The sequence below is a fragment of the Andrographis paniculata genome, unplaced genomic scaffold (assembly GCF_009805555.1).
Source record: "Andrographis paniculata isolate CXL003 unplaced genomic scaffold, ASM980555v1 Contig32END, whole genome shotgun sequence".
Lineage (NCBI taxonomy): Eukaryota > Viridiplantae > Streptophyta > Magnoliopsida > Lamiales > Acanthaceae > Andrographis > Andrographis paniculata.
This window is the reverse complement of record NW_026137565.1, coordinates 4,080,350-4,100,906: the sequence shown is the minus strand read 5'-3', so window position 1 is coordinate 4,100,906 and position 20,557 is coordinate 4,080,350. Positions and strand designations below refer to the sequence as shown.

The following is a 20,557-nucleotide window of genomic DNA, read 5'->3' as shown; positions in this document are numbered from 1 at the left end:
CCTAATTTTAAGATCCAATAGTATGTGACATATAGTTCGTCTAATATAATTTGTCTTGTCGGACTTAATTTGAAGGCTATTACGTTTAGTTATACATTTCCAATTTTTTTAAAAACATAATTATACACTAATGCTAAAACATTCTTAACTTTTCCTTAAATTACAAACATATCATTACACATACAATAAAATATTAGTATTTATTAGTCACATTTTAAATTTTATAATTTTAATTAAAATATTTAGTTAAAATATCATATAACACCTATTTATATCATTTTACAACTATACAACTATACAAATTCACAATATTACTATTCAAATATCAAATCAAAATCTAAACATCCAAACAAACACACCATAATATTATGTATATAAATTCCAAAATAAATATAAAAAAAAAAAACCAAATCCATGTCCCTATATAGCACGCTTCAAGAATATTTATTCAATTGTATTTTCTTTCAATTTTACATTTTAAATTTTAAATATTACGTAAATTATCAGTTTAAAAAAAAACAAAAAAAAAATTTGAAATATATATATATACAAGCCAATGTAGTCTAAGTAGCAAAGGTCAAGGACAACATTCCTGAGACATCAATACCAATAAAACAATACTAAGTCTATCAAGTATAACTAATATCAACACTAAGTGTCACAAAAAACAAGTAAGGGGTGAAACCTGCTACCTGAAATGGAAAGTCGGGAGACCATCTGCGTCTGCTCGAAGGAGACTTTTGATCGACGAAGTGATATATGTTGGGAGAAGGGTACGCTCAATCGAATGGTTGCACCCAAAGTGGGCTGCCTACGTACCCAAACGGGATCATACCATACGTAGTTATCCTAATACAGGCTATACAGTCTAAGTCAAACAAAACATACCAGACAAGCCAAGGTAGTCTAAGTAGCAAAGGCCCAAGGCAATATGTCTGAGGCATCAACACAACAAAACAATACTAAGTCTATCAAGTGTAAGTAATATCAACACTAAGTGTAACAAAAAACAAGTAAGGGGATGAAACCTGCTACCTGAAATGGAAAGTTGGGAGACCATCTGCATCCGCTCGAAGGAGACTTTTGATCGACGAAGTGATATATGTTGGGAGAAGGGTACGCTCAATCGAATGGCTGCACCCAAAGTGGGCTGCCTACGTACCCAAACGGGATCAAGCCATACGTAGTTCTCCTAATACAGGCTATACAGTTAAAGTCAAACAAAACAGACCAGACAAGCCAATGTCGTCCAAGTAGCAAAGGCCTAAGGCAAAATGCCTGAGGCATCAACACCAACCAAACAATACTAAATCTATCAAGTGTAAGTAATATCAACACTATGTGTCACAAAAAACAAGTAAGTGGGTGAAACCTGCTACCTGAAATGGAAAGTCGGGAGACCATCTGCATCCGCTCGAAGGAGACTTTTGATCGACGAAGTGATATATGTTGCGAGAAGGGTACGCTCAATCGAATGGCTGCACCCAAAGTGGGCTGCCTACGTACCCAAATGGGATCAAGCCATACGTAGTTCTCCTAATACATGCTATACAATCCAAGTAAAACAAAACAGACCAGACAAGCCAATGTAGTCTAAGTAGCAAAGGCCCAAGGCATTGTTCCTGAGGCATCAACACCAACCAAACAATACTAAGTCTATCAAATGTAAGTAATATCAACACTAAGTGTTACAAAAAATAAGTAAAAGGGTGAAACCTGCTACCTAAAATGGAAAGTCGGGAGACCATCTGCATCCGCTCGAAGGAGACTTTTGATCGACGAAGTGATATATGTTGGGAGAAGGTTACGCTCAATCGAATGGCTGCACCCAAAGTGGGCTGCCTACGTACCCAAACGGGATCAAGCCATACGTAGTTCTTCTAATACAGGCTATACAGTGCAAGTCAAACAAAACAGACCAGACAAGCCAAGGTAGTCTAAGTAGCAAAGGCCCAATGCAACATTCCTGAGGCATCAACACCAACCAAACAATACTAAGTCTATCAAGTAAGTAATAACAACACTAATTATTAGTAAATAATTAAAAATATATTAGTAAAAATAATTATGGTATAATATAAATAATTATAAATTAAAATTTAATAACTAATTAATCTAATTAAAATAAAAAAATATTAAAATATATAATTTTTTTTTTAAAAAAAATTACAAAATAAGTGAAACGAATGGAAATAGAATGGTAGACATGATAAATACGACGGAGAGAGTATAAATTAATTTCAGAATGTACAGAGCTTATATCTATTATTAGTACAATAGCATTCCGAAATATATTAGTAGTATTTTTTATACAAATAGTAAAGTATTTTATTCGTTTACTATGTTAATTGATTATTAGTTTAATAATACAGTCATGAAAGAGTAAAATAAATAAATAAGAATGAACGTTCATATATATTAATTACTTTTATTTTGTATTATTTTAATAATAGTTAATAAAAAATTTAATGATCGAAAAGAACTTATCGAATAAAATAAAGATTAATTTTTCACATAATAAAAAAAGTTTTTTTAAAATAAAAATAATCAGAAAAAGTCTCTATCATTAATTTTTATTGTACTATAATAATAAAATAAATTCTACTTGAAATAAATTTAATATTGTTATATAATAGAATTAATAAATTTAATAATATTGAATAAAATATTTATAACAAAATAAATAATTATATTAATATAATTTTTAGGGAAAGAGTGAAGAAAAAAATAAATTATTAGATAAAGGTTATGTAGCCATAAAATATTAAGATATATGTATGTTCTAGGATTTATATATATATATATATATATTCTTAACAGAATCACACGTATTTAAATTGTCCCTTTTAAGAGTGGACTTTGCGTGTGTCCTCGTTGCCGCCGGCCCTGTATTGGTCAGATTCATTCATGGAGATTTCGCAGTCGAAGAAGCCTCAAATATCCGCCGTCATATTTGATTTGGATGGCACGCTATTGAACACCGGTATTGTGTTTCTCTCACGAGATTTTGATTTTGATTTGATTGCATTTTTTCTTTTTTCTAAAAAAAAATTAATGGGGTGCTTGAGTTTGCAGAGCAAGTCACAAAGGACGTTCTGAAGGATTTCCTGGCGAAATATGGGAGGGCTCAGGACGCCGAGAAGGAGAAGAGGAGATTGGGTATGACGTTTATTGATTCCTCTGTCACAGTTGTGAATGACTATGACCTTCCATTGACGCCCGAGCAATTTCGCGAGGAAATTGTGCCGATGTACTATGGGAGGTGAGCATCTCAACAATTCTCTAAAATATGAATGTTTTTCGAATTCTTGTCTTTTTTAATTCTTGCATGTTGTTCTATGCATGAGAGGTTTGGATTGACATTGTTTGTCGGCTTTGTCCCGTTCTTAGATTTCTTTGTCAGCTCAGATGTTGGCTATGGATGCCTTGAAAATTTGAACAGAAGTACTGTTGGAAATTGAGGATGTGTGAGAATCAATACAATGATCAATGGATGAGTTAAAACATTTTGCAAAGTTAGGACAATTCAACTATAAATTCAATTTTAGGATAATTCAAACAAAACACTTGAGCTTTTGACATAAAAGAAAGTTGAAAACTAGAGAATTTAATTCTTCTATGCTTGCAGCACACCAAGATCGATATGTAAAGGGTTTAAGAATTGTGGCTATTGGGGGTTGCACTCATTGGAGAAATTCGGCTTATACAAGCATGCGCTTTGCACTTCCTAAATCATATTATAGTTCGATATGGAAATCTCGGTTAATGAGTAAATCTCAATTACACTAAACAAAAAGTACCTAAGTGTGAGTAAGGTAACTTGTGATGGATTTAAGTAGTTTATGTATCAGTTGAGAAGGAACTGCAAGACTACAAGAATTAACATTACATCTCCGAACTAGGATTGTCTAACAAACAGTTTGATTCGCAAACACGTAATGATCATTTAACACAAATGTGTTGAATTTGAATAATCTTCTTTCCATATTCTCTAAACAGTATTTGCTATAGTTTTAAATTATGGATTGAAACTTGAACGTTGTGTAACTTTGCTTATAAGGATAGTTTCTCAACTGCACTGTGACCTTTCCTATTTTGTATGGTATGGCTCAAGTTGCTGTTATTTGGGTCCGCATGTTTACAACTATAATCTAAATTTCATTTGAGTCTCGGTTATTTTATAAATAGATTTCTTTTATTCACCCACTTTCCACAGCATTAATTATAAGATGCATAATGACAAAGTCATAAAAAGGTAATTGTAGCATCGCAAGTTTCTCTTGATGCTTAAATTGGATTTCTAATATAAAATGGTTATACTGGCATGGCAAATATGTTTAGATGTATTTAAGTTTGTGAATAGAAAATCATGTCTCAATGTGTAGAATAATTTCAATTTCCTTTTCACTTGTTTTGATGTAGGTGGAAACTGGCCAAACCACTTCCTGGTGCCAATCGTCTTATGAAGCATCTCCACAACCATGGAGTGCCTTTTGCACTTGCTTCAAATGCTTTGAGGAAAAATATTGATGGAAAGATATCACATCACGATGGTAGTATTTTCCACATTTTCATTTACTATCTTATCCTTGATTTAGTTCTATATTATGCTATATCTCCACTCATATCTTAATATTAAGTTGCTGAAACTTTTGTATCACACAATCAATTCAAAAGGGCAATGACTCTATACCATTAACAAAAAAAGTAACTTTTTTAAGTGTATTAGGAATAATTGTTCCCACAAACCATTACATCGACTGTATAATATATTCTCTTATCCCACATCCTACATGGCACAGTGCCTGCAATATTGAAAGAATTGAAGTAATTACTCTGCATATGCATTATTCTTGCAGTTTACTTATCTCTTTTTATATGGCTGTGCATCCTTGTCATAGTTACTTTATTATGACATGTTTTAAGTAAGATGTTATGCTAGAAAATCTTTTTGGTGAATAAAGTATCGTATGCCTTATATCTCTTCTGGTTTCGTTAAATAAATGCTTGAACCGTTGCATTGTTGGTGTTAGTTGTTGCATTGGAATTTGGAAGGAACATGCCAAAAGATTGGGACTGTATTTAACTAAAACCAAACTTATTAAAGTGTGTGGCTATCTGTTTCTCTCTTCTCCTTCCGACTTAATAAATACTTTCTATGAAATTTTAAAAAGGTATTCATAAGTATAAAATCATATAGTATTACATTATATCTTATGTCCACAATTTTTATGCATTCGTACCCAAGCTTTCTATGAAGACCTTGGCTGCAATTTTTTTTAGTTTTATGATAACTGTTTTTCTATAGGTTGGAAAGAGAGGTTCAAAGTAATTCTTGGGAGTGATCAGGTCAAATCAGGGAAGCCCTCTCCAGACATGTAAGGAAAAAATTTCTCACTTAGCAACAGTTCTTAATAGCTGCCATTTCTATTTTGTGATTAGTATTTCTTGATATCTCTGCTCTATGGAATTATTTTTGTTGTCAAATTTGTTTCTATATCAAGGGATGCTAAACAGTTAAGCTGTTAACACGATCTTTTTATCTATATAATATGACTTAATAGGACTTCAACATAAATATTGCCAAGTTAAGATTCTGATGGGATCCATTTTGTCTTCTTGAGTTCATTTCATACAGTCTTTTGCTTGTGTATTTAAGCATTTATTATTGTTTAGATTTCTCGAAGCGGCAGAAAGGATGGGAGTGGATCCATTGAATTGCCTTGTGATTGAAGATTCTATGTAAGTCTATTTCCCTGTTATTCTATTTACTTGAAACAGAAGACTATCCTTTATTACATACACTATACTGCATGTGAAATCAAACATATCTTATTTCATGACAATCTGGTCAAAATTGCAACAATCTTAAGCTACCTTGTTTAATGCTTATTATTTTTGATTGAAAGTCTACAATTTATTTTCTCTAAAGATCAGAAGTCATGCCATTCGAGTCAAGTGGGAATCTCTTTCAGTTTTTAAATTTCTTTCAATGTAAAATGCTGAGCATCTCAAAGATCACTTAGCTTTCTGATCTTTTCCTTGCTTTTTATTCATTATGATTGTAGTCTGAGTTACTATTAAATGTCATCAGATAATTGTAATCCAACACGTATCATTGTTTTAAATGCTTATAATGAACAATTGCATGGTATTTCCACATAGAACTTAATTGCTGGGGCTAACTTTAGATTTTAATGCAAGAGAAACTTGTATATGGTTTCCAACAGTGTCGGTGTCAAAGCAGGAAAGGCTGCTGGAATGAAGGTTGTAGCAGTTCCATCACTTCAAACGGAAGCCGATTCATATTCTATTGCTGACTTGATACTTCACTCACTTCTGGAGTTCCAACCAGAGCAATGGGGCCTTCCCCAATTTGGAGACTGTATGCATCTGTATTTAGTACATTTCTCTTATAATTTCTCCCATCTATGGATACAATGGATATATCAGCTTATTTTTCGTCAATTACAGGGGTGAACGATGCTTTGCCTATAGAACCAATTCGTCTAACAGGGTTCTTTACCAATGGGCTTCTCCAGATATATTCAGGTATTGAGAATCCATTCTACTCTACATTTATCATTTTTTTTTTTAATTTTTAATTTTTATTTTTTTTGTGACGATTGTTTTCCGTTACCTACATTTTGATGTGCTACTTTATCATCTTTCTTTATTCTCCAATGGATTGCAATTCACTAATACAATCCTTTGAATCTCATTTTGTCTGTTCTTTTACTTCTTATTGATGTTCTATTTACTAAATCTCATGAACTATTATGCGGATCCAGATGATGAACTTCCTGATCAAATCTGGGGACTCTTCCTTGGATTCGCGAAGTTTGATGATTCGAAGACTTCAAAGGCTGTAATCAGCATAGGTTGGAGCCTTGGTTGCGACACGAGAAGAACAATTGTGAGTATACTTCTGTAGCAAAAGCTTTACCAATATTTAACCTGTCATAAAATAAGGTCCCGTTTATATCCCCCATTTCAGACTAAGGCAATATATACACATTCAAGTTTGTAGCAGAATCATAAGTAAATCAGCTAAAGCAATTCTAATATAAGTTTGTTGATGCCTGAGTTTGCAAGATTAGGCGTCAAATGCATTGCGATAATTAAACTCATGTGTGTTCTAATATGTTAAACTAAGCATTAAACCATTTTACTAGACTATATCTGTGGATAACCTTATAATAAGCCGTGACTGTCTCTTGTAATAATACTACCATTTTGCTTGATCATAAACGCTCAAACTTGTATTGACCTATTTTACTTCCTTCAGAAACCATGTATGCTTGAAGAAACAGATGTCGAAAAATATGATGGTAAGATGCAATTGCTTCTGTTGGGCTTACTTCGAAGATCTTGCGATGAGGTACACAACTATGAATGTGCATTTCTGTTGCAACTTTTTTTCGGGTTATATTGTTCAGCACACTTCTATGAATTCTGTTACAATTTGACGCTGTCATCTTATTTTGGTTCTTACAAATTCCATATCTAATTCATATCTGCCATGGACATCAATCGACATATTTTCTGAAATCACCTCATCTCATCTCTGCTTCGTACAAGGGATCATTCAATCAAGTTCTATATAATTAGGAGAAGAATTTCTTTGGGGTTTGGATTTTTTTGTTGGTATTTGAATAAGAAAAAAATTGAGTTGGAATAATCGTAGGATGAGCGTTGATGTGATATTTTGAAGGAGTAGTTCGAATTTGTTTATTTTCTTTGAGCTGTGACATCTACCCCGCTGTCGCGGGGGAGCTTATTTTCATCATCCATGACTGTTGTAGGGCAACAAATTGGACAACATAGACATAACTGATGAAGACAGAATGGCTGCTGATGCAGCCTTGGATTTGCCTGAATTCTGCAACAAATCATTCACATCTGATGCTGAAAATGGTTTGTGCATTGATTGACAACAACATAGATTTACTTGGCTGTGTTTTCATGGCATAACATGAACAGCCTACATTTGATAAGTGATTGAATTGATGTGAACTAGTTTGTAGCTTCCAATGTGTTTTATTGTATTGTCTACTAACTCTTACATACTTTTTACTGTATTTTTATAGATAAATGAATGCATTCCATTGGTCTTTAACTATGTCAAAACACATCAATAAAATAATTTTGATTCTGTAAATAAATATTCTGCGACACATGAGATTAATTATTTATGTATACACACTTATCCATGGATAATCTCACAAGAAACTAAGTTACAAGTGTGATAATGGTTAAGATATCATAATTTGTAAATAAACAGATTGTTTGTTATCTATGATCAGGTAGATTAATATTTAGTCAATCCAATCATAATTTGTAAATAAGCAGGTAGTCAACTCATAGCATTTTTAATAATATTATAGATATATATATATATCTAAAAAATAATTATATAATCTAGTTCAAATAAAAAATATTTCAAAATATATTTAACCTAAAACCGATTCAAAATTTGATGTTATTGATCGTTATATATATATTTTTTAAAATTAATAGTTATTTAAACAATAAATAAAAATTATTCTTATAGATCTACAATAAGACAATGACATAATATTAGTTGATTGTTAAATTAATTATTTGATTTCATTTAATCTAAACTTCTTAAAAAATTACTATAAAAGATAATATTCTATCAATCACATATATTGGTTTACTTTTTGCATATAAATTTTTATATATTAATATTTTATATGTATACAGCACAAAAGAGTTACGAATAGTCAATTTTTTGTATATAAATTTTCTAATATTATTGTTTTATTATAATATTTTTGAATAAATTAAAATACATAAATTTAATAAATTTAATATGTCAGGTCCGGGTTTGGATCTAATATTAAATTAAATTTTAGGAATTGTAAAAGTATTTCGAATTTATCCATTCTTATCGGGATAGTTTGGGTCGGATTTGAGTATACATGGTCGAATTCGGGTATAGCTGGATTCGATTCGGGTCTTGGGTTCAACGATATGTATTAAGGTCGGATTTCGAGACCATCCAATTGTGTTCCCTATTTGTTCCCTTGTATTTTTGTTTATCATTTTTTTTTTTTTTAATAATAACTTAGTATTTTTTTCATCAAAAATATTATAGTATTAAATAATTTGCCCTCTCCCCCTCCCCCAAGTTTTTCGTTTTAATTTTATTTTTTTGTCTAAAAAACAATAAAATTTATATTTATTAATTTTCTCTTTAACATTCAACTTTTTAAAATAAAGAATTATAAAAATTAATATAGTTATTTTAATTTATTCTCAATCCAGTCCAATATATATATATTTTAAAAAAAAAGATCGAATTGATAGAAATAAACTCAAAACTCAGAGGTTAGTTTGTCACTGGCGACAAGGATAGACTTAGATACATCGTACATCCATGCATGTATAATTTGGAAGACACGTGGCCATGGCCTTTATATTAATATGATTTATATAATTAAATTAATATATGCATGCATGCATGGAGAAGTTGTGTTTATATATATATATATATATCACTATTCAATAATTCATTTTATTTTTTATTTTACTTTTTTTAATTAAGTAAACAAATCCAAGTTGACCTGTGTGTTTGATTATAGATATAAAATAGTATTTGGTTAGGTATACTCATAATCTCAAAAATCATTGCTTTGCTGTGCAGACTCGTGTAATAATTTAATTTGCAGATTTTGCAATTACCAAAACAATAATATATATATAAGGCAATAATGAATTAAATTAATTAAGCATCTTCCCCAACTAAACCCCAACAAATATCTTGGAATCCTATGCTATCTGAGATCACTCATCTCTGCCACATTAACTTCTTCGATCTGCACCAAAAGGTGTTTCTATATATATATATATATATATATAATACTAAAACACAGTCTAATAGGGTTAATTGAAGTAAAATTGTAACCGCGAAATCATAAGTTTTATTTAGATATGATTATTGAAAGTTTTGAAAAAACAATAAAATTTACATATTTGGTGAATATATGTATTTGTTTGGGGGTTTGGATTTTGAGTTAGGATTTGAATAGTAAAAATTTTGAATTTGAATAGATGTACGATATGATATAAATAGGTGTTGATGTGATATTTTGAATGTAAAATTAATTTTTAGTATAATATAAAAAATGAAAAATAGGTGTTTGATTTGATGTTTTTGGAGAAAAAAAATTAGATGAATAGTAAGATTTTGCACAAATCTTACAAACGAACACACCCAGTGGATGTGTTTATGTGATTCCAAAACAGATTCTTTATGTGGTCTAATGTGCTTATAATATGATTTTTTAACATATTTCTTACATTGTCCATTTTTATAATTATATCAATAAACTCGTATTAAATTATAGAAACAAATGGACTAAATGTTTAAAATTGTGTTCAAGAATCTCCACACATGATGCAAATTATTTCAATAATATATATATATATATATAGATATATATTATTCACATGTTAACCATTTAAAGATTTATTACAGTTCTGTAAGGATGGTCGAATTTGTGTGATTTGGTGGCCGTTAATTTTACTGTCACTACAAAAAAATAATATATTTGTAACGGGATTTCGTTTCTAAAGTTCACGTAACTAACGTAATTCCATTCCTATTTCCGATTCTAATGTCATTAGTAACGGAAAAAGTAGATTTAGAGACAAAAAAATTTTGTTACAAAAATGATTTTTTCTTATAACGAATTCAAATTCCGACGATAGTTCTTTTTAGCGAATAAGATCTATATCCAGTTCAAAAAAATATATATATATATATATAATTGAAAAAACAAATTCGACTCGATATATTTTAGAAGAGTTGACTATCCTGTCATTAATTAAATGAGTTTAGTTGATGCTAATGCCATTCTTTGTAAGTCATTTCATTGTCTTTTGCATTTCTATTTTTTTTTTTTTTTTTTTATAATGTTTACCTGTACGGCAATGGGAAGGTGTTTCAATGCATTTCTTAAATTAAATAAACAATTTTATATACTCTATTGTTCCTTAATAATTTATTCATTTTTTTATTTTGATTCGTTTTATAACAAAAATATTCATTTTATTTTTTTAGTAATTGTACCATCTACTTAACATTACAAATACCCTTCTATTTTACAATATATTACACAAATGTCATTACTTTTATATCATAATTTAGTTTTTTTACTTTTATTTCTACTTTATTCTAATATTTCTAAAACTCCGTTAAAAAATAAATTGATATATAGATATGGGACGAATGAAGTATATAGTAACAGATGGTGTCACTTGCTACTGCTTTGCCCTATCACATCACACTAAATAAGTCAAATTTTTTAAATTTATCCATTTTTAATATATATATACACACACATTATAATCAAGAGAAATTTAGACTTTCTTCTTGGATTTCTTTTGAGTTATTACATGTTCCTCAATTATTTATTTATTTTTGTTTCTCATAAAAATTACTTCAAACTATTATTCATTATCGTGAATGAGAGTTGAATCATAGTAAAAAAAAAATAAAAATAATAAGGTATAAAAAAATAAAGCTTAAAACTCTTTTTTTTTTTCTTTTTTTTTTTCATACTCTATATATATATATATATATAAATTTTATGACTTGAGTACCCCATACTTTATATAAAAAAAATAATCCAATTACCTATCGATGGTAAAATATGTATCATTAATTAATTTGAAAATGAAATTATGATTCACTTCCCTATAGTAAATAAGCATAAAGAAAATGGGTAGCTAGTTCTAATCTCGTTTCTATTTTATCTTCATTTATTTATTTATAATTATGCTAACATATAATATGAATTGAATTATAGATGATACAACAATTTCTATTAGCAAAGCTGTTGAACAGTTCTAATCTGTAAATTTTCAATGATTTTCACTCCACATCTTCATGGAAACTGGTGGATGCTTTCATCAAATATATATTATATTATATTATATGGTCAAGACAAATTGCAAACTAATATACACACACATATATGTATATATATATATAATCAATAATCATCGTCGTCTTCCAAAGGACAATTGTGAATATCATTGTTAACCTGTCAAAAAACCCCAAAAGCCGTTGAGAGATTCCCCAGGAAATTTCTGTCCTCGAAAATCTTCATCTCTATTTCCTCTCTGTTAAACCAATGGAAAAATAAAAAGGAAACCCCAAAAATTCCATTTCCAGCCAAATAACTGTTCTTGTCATTTCTGTGCTCTTTCTTTGGATCAATTCACTTTTCTAACCAGTAAATTTGCACACACAACAACCATTCCGAAGAAAATAAAATTAAGAAAGAGAAGAAAAGAGAGATGGAATTCTTTAACAGTGATATCGATGGATTTCCACCAGGGAGCTACTTAGGGTTTCAAGAGATGATGAAAAGCAGTATTAATGGCGAGACAGCACAAGTGATGAGGGCTGTTTTGAAGCCTCCAGGACTACTGCAGCACCAGAGGCCATCGAGTGAAGAAAAGGCCATGATTGCTCTCAGGAATCACAGTCAAGCTGAAAGAAGAAGAAGGGAAAGAATTAATGGCCATCTGGCCACACTCAGGACACTCATTCCTGGAACTAACAAGGTAAATCTAACTCAATCGTATTAATCATTTTTATTTCTATTTCTAGGGTTGGTTAATTGCATTCGAAGATTGTTTCAACCTTGTAATTTCCAAATATATTTTGTTCTCGATCTTTTGTCTGTTCTTGTATTCGTGTTGCTTCACGCCCTTAATTTAGACTCTTGAATCGGGATAGGTTAGGATGCTGAATAAGATTAATCAGCACATCAAATATAGTTTTAACAATATATAATAATAATCTATACAACATATATTGTATAAATTGTTTATGCTGTATTAATATAGTTTGTGTTGGGATTGTATTATTCTGTTAGTTCATGTAATTTATTTGTATTATATTAACAAATATCTTGTTTTGTCAGTACCGTGCTCGCTCCACCCCCTAGAAAAAAAAAAAAAAAAATTGATTTAATCTACACATCTCAACATCAAACCAATTTTGTGACTTGTATTCATTAGAATCTAATGCTATGTTTCATCTGACAAAATTATGCTGTTAATTTCAGAATTAGATTCACTTTCAAAAGTGGGTATATGCTAAACTGGACAAACATCCCATTAGCTAGAAAATCTCAATTCCTATAGTATAAAATTCTACTAGATAATATAAATAAATAATATTACTTTAGACAGTTTTTACTTTATTTCCAACTTTAATTTAACTCCTAACATAATCTCCAATTCATGGAAAGAATTTCCTCATTGTGTTTTATGCTGAAAAGGCAACACAGTATACATGATTTCAGATTCTGAGCATATACACTGATCTTCATTTCAATAAGGTTCAATAAGAAAAGAAAAATAAAATCATCAAGTCAATTAGTTTCTATTTCAATTTGTTACAATCAGATGGACAAAGCAGCATTGTTGGCTGAAGTTATAAGTCAAGTGAAAGAACTAAAGCGCAACGTGGCGAGCGCTACTGACGGCGCGCTCGTCCCAACAGAAGTCGATGAGGTGAAAGTCGAGCAAGAAGAAAGTGTCGATGAAGGAATGTCTTCGTTTTGCATCCGAGCATCACTTTGTTGTGATTTCAAACACCAACTTCTATCAGACTTAAAAGAAGCCATCGAGTCTCTCCCTTTGAAGATGGTAAGATCCGAGATTGCAACACTAGGAAGTCGAATGGTGAATGTTTTTGTGATTGCTAGATCAAATGAGGATTCGAATATTGAAGATCTAGGTGAAGGGGGGCAAGTTCTTGTTGATTGTGTGCATCAATCTTTACGATCCGTTCTTGATAAGTTTTATGCATCCGAAGAGTTCACTTCGACGAATGCACTGTCCGGAAAAAGGAGAAGAGGTTCATTCTTCGGCCCTTCCGGTTCATCGTCTTCCACGGGAGATGTTTGGTGAATTTTTAGGTTTTTTTTGTTTGTAGAACAATGTGGGAGAACAATGGTATATGCCTTGGCATTCATATATTATATCTTGTGCAAATGTGCTTAGTCATATGCTATATATCCCTATGATGTGTTGCACTATTTTTTATGCCAATATTAGAACAATTAATGAACTAATTGTTACTATCTAGTGGTGTTTGTTGTGATATAATGTCGTTGTGGCATCCTTGAAGATGCTTCGAGGTTTGATGATTGTGATGAAATATTTTTGTTTTGATTTGTTAGTATAATTTTGTGCATAGTATATTTTTGGATAAAACGCAATAGTCCGCAGGTTATACTAGTTGAATAAACTATACTAGACAAATAATGTGTAACATACTCAAATGGAAAATATGTTGAAAATATAAAGGATTAGGAAGCATAATAGTTTAGGTAGATTCCATGTTGAACTTGGACATGATTTCTTTAATTTGGATCATATTAAATATTTATATTGGATCAAATACTACTTGATATAAAGAAAAAATAAATTAATTATTCAACATTTGAATAAACCTCTTAATTGATTATCTATAAAAATTGCCCCCTTTTTTTTTTGCAATTTTAACATTTGAGGAAATCCCTTTAAGCCAAATAGCATGGAAAACACAAGTTGATGCAACAACATATATACTCCATTTGACAAGTTGATAAAGCAACAATAAATTATTTTTTACTTAGGTCCAAGTGAATGCGTCATTGCTCAAGAAAAACACAAACCAAGTTGTGCTTTTATGATCATCGTAGTTTTTAGCCAGACCAATAGCGCTAAAGCCGACAAGCTCTGGATTTCCAACACTCGAATACAATGAACTACAATCAATAATACCTTGATGTATTTGAGAAATCTCTTGGCCTCAAATGAGAAGTCATAAGATGCTCCATGTATCTACTTACTAAATCAATTCTAAAAAGAATGTCGAGTCTAGTGCATATCAAGTATCTAAAGCAATTAACAAGGCTCTTGTAGTAAGCTAGATTCACTGGTTTTCCGTCTCCATCATTTGACAACTTGATGTCATTCTCCACGAGAACGTCAATAAATTCGCAGTTTTCAGTTGAAAATTTCTTCAATACCTCTTCTACATATTGTTACTGTAAAATCAAAATTTTATCGATTTTTTGGTGTACTTGGATATCCATAAAATACTTCATAAATCATAAATCTTGTAAGTCTGTTATCTTAGAACTCATTTTTCATGGACCACTTGAATTTCTTAATTATATTTTCATCATTTCCCATGAAAAATAAGTCATTCGTATATAGACACACAAATAAGATACCTCCACTTCTATGCATTTCCATGTATAAGGCATGCTCGTAGAAGCTTCCGATATGAAAAAAAAAAATCATCAATCCTTGAATTTCATGCGTACGAGACTTGCTTTATACCCTATAGGTCATCTTTTAAATTTAAGTACTTTGTCTTCATGGTCTTTGATAATGAAATTTGATGGTTGCTCGACGTATACTTCTTTTACAAGCTTTCCATTCGCTAATTTCACATTCATTTGCTTCTTCAAACTCTACGAGATTATGGATGTATTCTTTTAACAAAATATACACATATATTTTTTTAATATTTATTCATTATATTTATATTCTCTACACAATTTTTCATACCTCACATGAAAAATATCTATTCAAATTATCTTACAAAACAAACACACCCCTTGTGTTCCCAAACAAAACACATAACCTTATGTTCTTTTTGGATCATCCAAGCTACCAATCAATCAACTAATTATTTTCATACATAATTCTCATGTTCATGTGAAGCAACACAACAAATTCTTATATTACATATTTCTACCAAACTATCATACATATCTAGTTGTAAATTACTATTAATATGGTTTTAATTTGTCCTTCTGCAACCAGTACGTGTCACTCTCATGCAATTTTTGGAAAAATAAATTATATTATCATTATTATGCAAGTGTATATTCAAATATAGAAATACATATGAGCATGGAAATTACATTTTTAGCTAATTAATCAAGTAGACGACCACAGAATTCTCCAAGATCTATGATACCTAATGAACACAAACCCTAAAAACCTGTAACCAACAATGAAGCTCAACATTATCACCAAGTTAGTCCATTTCTGTGGTTCCTTCAACCCTTGTTGTTTCAAGAACTCATTCCCGAATATTATGCAGACATCTTCGGCGCCTTGAACGCATCTCAGCCTCCCGTGAACTCCTCCGAATTCGTTCATCAACAAGCATTCAAATGGATATTTGAACAAGCTCAAGTACTGCATAAAATACCAAAACTTAGGTATGGTGTCCTTGGATATGAAATATCCCGAAAACAAGAAAAATGACCCCATGATCGCGTAGATCAGCGACATCCCGGTGATCAAATCCGGCACCAAGGCGCTAAAACACACCACAAATGAGTTCGCCATCGACACGACCATCCAGACCACTAGAGTGAAGTAAAGGAATGCGCTTAAGTCGCGCCTAAGTCCGACTAGCCAGTAAACCGAAGTCGAGTACAACAAAGCTATTATAAGAAGGAAAGGAAGAAACACGAGAGAATTCGAGATAAGGTATGAGGAGACTCTATAAACTCCTCTTGATGTCTCCCTCGTTACAATCTTTCTTTCTTGTAAGAAAATTGGCATTGCTTCGACTGTCGATGAGATCAAGAAGCTTAGAGTGAAGGCGAAAAACCCTACCTGGTTTTGCAGCCTCATTATCTTCGAATTTCCGAAGGAGGCGACGTACACTGTGCCTAAGATTATTCCGGCGAGTAAGGTCCAAACTGTCTTCGCTACAAAGAGCTGTTTGTTTCTTAAAATGTTGTTAGAAAATCTCTGGCTTAAGATCACTACCTCTTTCAATGGCGTATTAGGGTAACACAACATTAGCTTTCGATCTTCCGATGAGAGATTCGTTGAAACGGCAAAATCCCTTTCCATGGATCCGAATTGGAATTCTACATTTAGGGATTCTTTGAAATCGATGGCGAATTCGAGCACGTTGACACGGTTAGGGATTGAGTGACCCGATTGGTTAATTCTGTCCTCGAGGAGGTTCAAGGAACCCTCGTGGAGAACCACGCCGTTGGACAAGAGTACAACGTTGTCAATTAGGTCGAGGATTCGAAACCCCGGCTGGTGGATGGTCAGCACCACCGTCTTGCGGCGGCGCTCCGCCATCGATTTGAGCAGCAACATCACATCGAATGCCGACCCAGAATCCAGCCCGGAAGTCGGCTCGTCCACCAGAAGCACCGCCGGATTGTGCACCAAATCCACCCCTATCGACACGCGCCGCCGCTCCCCGCCAGATACTCCCCGGCGGGATTCGCCGCCGATTCTGACTCCGGCCACGTGTTCCAACCCTAATTCCTTCAGCAGCTGCTGCACACGTGCCTTAGCATTTTCTCCGGCGCCGCCGCCGGCCGGCAGCCGGAGGCGTGCGCTGTACAGCAGTGTTTCTTCGACGGTGAGGTGAGGGAATAGAGCGTCGTCCTGCGTCACATACCCCGAAATCCTTTGAAAACCGGCCGCCGCATTCATAACCACTCCGTTGACGAGAACATCGCCTGAAATTTCGCCGGGAACGGGCGTCCCCGACAGGATTTCCAGCAATGTGGTTTTTCCGGCGCCACTAGGGCCGGCGATTGCAGTGAGTTGTCCAGGCCTGGCTTCGCAATTAATGTTCTGCAAAATGCAGCGATTAATGTTAGGGGTGAGGCAACTGCGGTTGTCTCTTGGGGACAATCTGTAGGACAGATTTCTTGCGGTGATTGTGTAGTCTGGATTAGCAGAAAAAGGAATTATCTTTACGGGCAATTCCATGGTTAAAAAGGAATGTAGGTGGGAAAAAGTAGGGAGGAAGATGAACGAACTCTGTGCAAAATTAGTAAAACTGATCGATCGATGGCTATTGTTTAAATAACAAGATTATGAGTCAGTTACCTAACTGGTGTGAACAGTAATAATGTCTTGTGGGCTTTGCCAAACCTCTTTGTAAGAAAGTCAAGAAGCTAATTAAGGGTTAAATTAAATTTCACTTTTTGATCGTCATTTTTATCTAGGGTGTGCTTTTTTTGGGTATTGGATTTTGAATAGTTGTATAATGTGATATAAATATGTATTAGATGTAAAATTAATTTTTATTATAATATAAAATATGAGAAATAGATGTTTGATTTAATATTTTTAGAGAAAAATATTTTAATAAATAGTAAAAAAATTGTGAAAGTTTAATAAACGAACACACCCTATTTTGTAATTTTCTGATAATAACTATATTATACGTTTTGTTATTTTTTTAGTCTAAAAAAATATATATTTTTTATATGTATAGACTTCACTCCATATTATATATTTTACATATTTTTAGGGTAAAATAATTTTTACATATAAAAAAATTATCAACTATTGGTAAAATACAATTTTTATTAAACATTGTGCAAATGTCTACTCTTCAAGTTGAGGGAGAGGGTATTTTTTTATTTTTTAAATAGAGTACAAAAACCAGTTGTACAATGGTAAAATGACCCTACTTGTATTGAAAGTTTGTATGAAATTTTTGTTGTATGCTTCTAATTTATTTGAAAAAAAAAAAAAGATACTTTCCTCCGTCCGCTTACAAAGTTTACATGTTTCTATTTTGGGACGTCTAATTACAAAGTTTATATTTCATTAAATACCCTACCTTTTTCTACAAATACTCTTACTTTACATCACATCGTTACTTTTACACAAAAAAATAAGAGCAAAAATGTCATTACACTACTTTTAACTACTCACTATAATTAAAATACTATTATTTTTTAAACACCGCGCTAAAAGTAAATGTAACCCTTGTAAATGGACGGAGGAAGTATTTTAGTGGTATCAACTTTTACTATAATTCAAATTTTATATTGGTAGTTGGAGCGGGACTAGAATGACAAAAATGTATAAATTGAAGTGAGACCAAACTTGTACAAATATATATAATATGACATATATTAAATACTTCTTCATATTATATTACCGCGTTTCAAATGTATCGAGACATACTATTTCAACATGATATTTATTTTATTATATAATCATTGTGATTCCTTATATTTTTTCTGTTCACAAAAAAAATATATTCATTAATTTATAAAAAAAAAACACACACACATTTTTTAGTTGACATATAAAAATTAATACTTTATTTTACAAAAAATCTAGGGTTAATTAAAATTGCAAATACAATAGGGGTGTTGATTTAAATTTTAAATTGAAATTAATACTATTCAATGAGTCTATAATGTGTAATGAAAATATGCTAATTTTTTATAAAATATTTAAATTAAAATTTAAAACAAATATTGAATTTTAAATCAAATCTAATCGAAATAAATAAACATGCATAAATAAGGAAAGTAGAGCGAACGAGTAGGCTATAATTAGAATTTAGACATAGAGAAGGACGCTGCTCCCGCCGCCGTACTGCTGGTCGTACCAATTAATTAATTAATTAATCTTTTATTATTATACTCTCTTTCCTCAATTACTGTAATCTACTCCCTTATGGTGTGCTATCATATTTTAGGAGGAGTATAATTAGTATATAATTAAAAATATATTAGTAAAAATAATTATTTTATAATATAAATAATTATAAATTAAGATTAAGATAACTAATTAGTTTAATTAAAATTTAAAAATAAAATAAAATAAAATTAAAGTGTGTAATCATTTTCCAAAAAAGAAAAGTGATGGAACGGACAGAAACGGCAACGTGGACATGATATCTGAGACGGAGGGAATACTATTTATTTTATATTTTCATCTTTTCTACTTAAATAAAAATAACAATATCTTAATGTCAAAAATGTTTCTAATTTTTATTAAAAATATATATATTTTATTTATAAGGATCAAAATTTCAAAATTATTTTACACACTTAAACTACCAATAAAATATTACTTCCTCCTCCACAATTTTAAGTACTTGTTTTATTTTTTTATATATTTTATTCAAAAGTATTTTTTTTTATTTTAGTAAAAATAATCGTATATTAACATCAAAATATTTTTAATTTTTAATTAAATTACAAATATAACATTACATATAAAATTAATTTATACTTGAATTAAATTTTTTTACAGACATCCACTTATATTAGTTCTCAATGTACTGCAAAATACCAAAAAAGTATTTTAAAATAAGCTAAGGAAATATTATTTTTAATTTACTTTTTAAAATATTTTTTTACTATAAAAAGCAAAATATACATCTCACATTAAATTAAAATTCGTACCTAAATCAAATAAGTGGGTGCGTGAATTACAGTCGTTGTTAAGTAGTAACATAAAGAATCTTTTATGCAATTTAAAAACCACAAGTAAGTTATATGAAATATTAACCAGTAACATAAAGAATTTTTTATGCTATTTTAAAACCACAAGTAAATTAATTATATGAAATTTTATGATCAAAAAAATTTCAACAAATTTCGAAAATCACAAAAAAAATTTATATTATTTTTCCTATTTATGCGACGGAGCGAGTATAATCTTTCTTTATTTTGTTTGTATTAATTATTAGAAGAAGATTATAACAAAGCAC

At 31.0% G+C, this 20,557-nt stretch overlaps 3 protein-coding genes across 3 annotated transcripts; 2 read left to right on the top strand and 1 right to left on the bottom strand.

The window, feature by feature from the left end:
* The first annotated feature begins 2,847 nt into the window (after positions 1–2,847).
* Positions 2,848–8,147, top strand: LOC127247172 (bifunctional riboflavin kinase/FMN phosphatase-like). Its single transcript, XM_051268908.1, has 10 exons — positions 2,848–2,983; positions 3,076–3,262; positions 4,423–4,553; positions 5,309–5,378; positions 5,677–5,742; positions 6,231–6,385; positions 6,475–6,552; positions 6,792–6,916; positions 7,289–7,381; positions 7,806–8,147. The coding sequence occupies exons 1-10, from the start codon at positions 2,908–2,910 to the stop codon at positions 7,932–7,934; spliced, it is 1,110 nt and encodes a 369-aa protein (XP_051124865.1). The 5' UTR covers positions 2,848–2,907; the 3' UTR covers positions 7,935–8,147.
* A 3,907-nt stretch (positions 8,148–12,054) lies between these two features.
* LOC127247906 (transcription factor bHLH30-like) lies at positions 12,055–14,188 on the top strand. The gene is made up of 2 exons (XM_051269991.1): positions 12,055–12,600; positions 13,450–14,188. The coding sequence occupies exons 1-2, from the start codon at positions 12,331–12,333 to the stop codon at positions 13,954–13,956; spliced, it is 777 nt and encodes a 258-aa protein (XP_051125948.1). The 5' UTR covers positions 12,055–12,330; the 3' UTR covers positions 13,957–14,188.
* Positions 14,189–15,927: 1,739 nt separating this feature from the next.
* LOC127247929 (ABC transporter G family member 10-like) lies at positions 15,928–17,836 on the bottom strand. Its single transcript, XM_051270022.1, has one exon. The coding sequence runs from the start codon at positions 17,800–17,802 to the stop codon at positions 15,985–15,987; it is 1,818 nt and encodes a 605-aa protein (XP_051125979.1). The 5' UTR covers positions 17,803–17,836; the 3' UTR covers positions 15,928–15,984.
* Between the last annotated feature and the right edge of the window lie 2,721 nt (positions 17,837–20,557).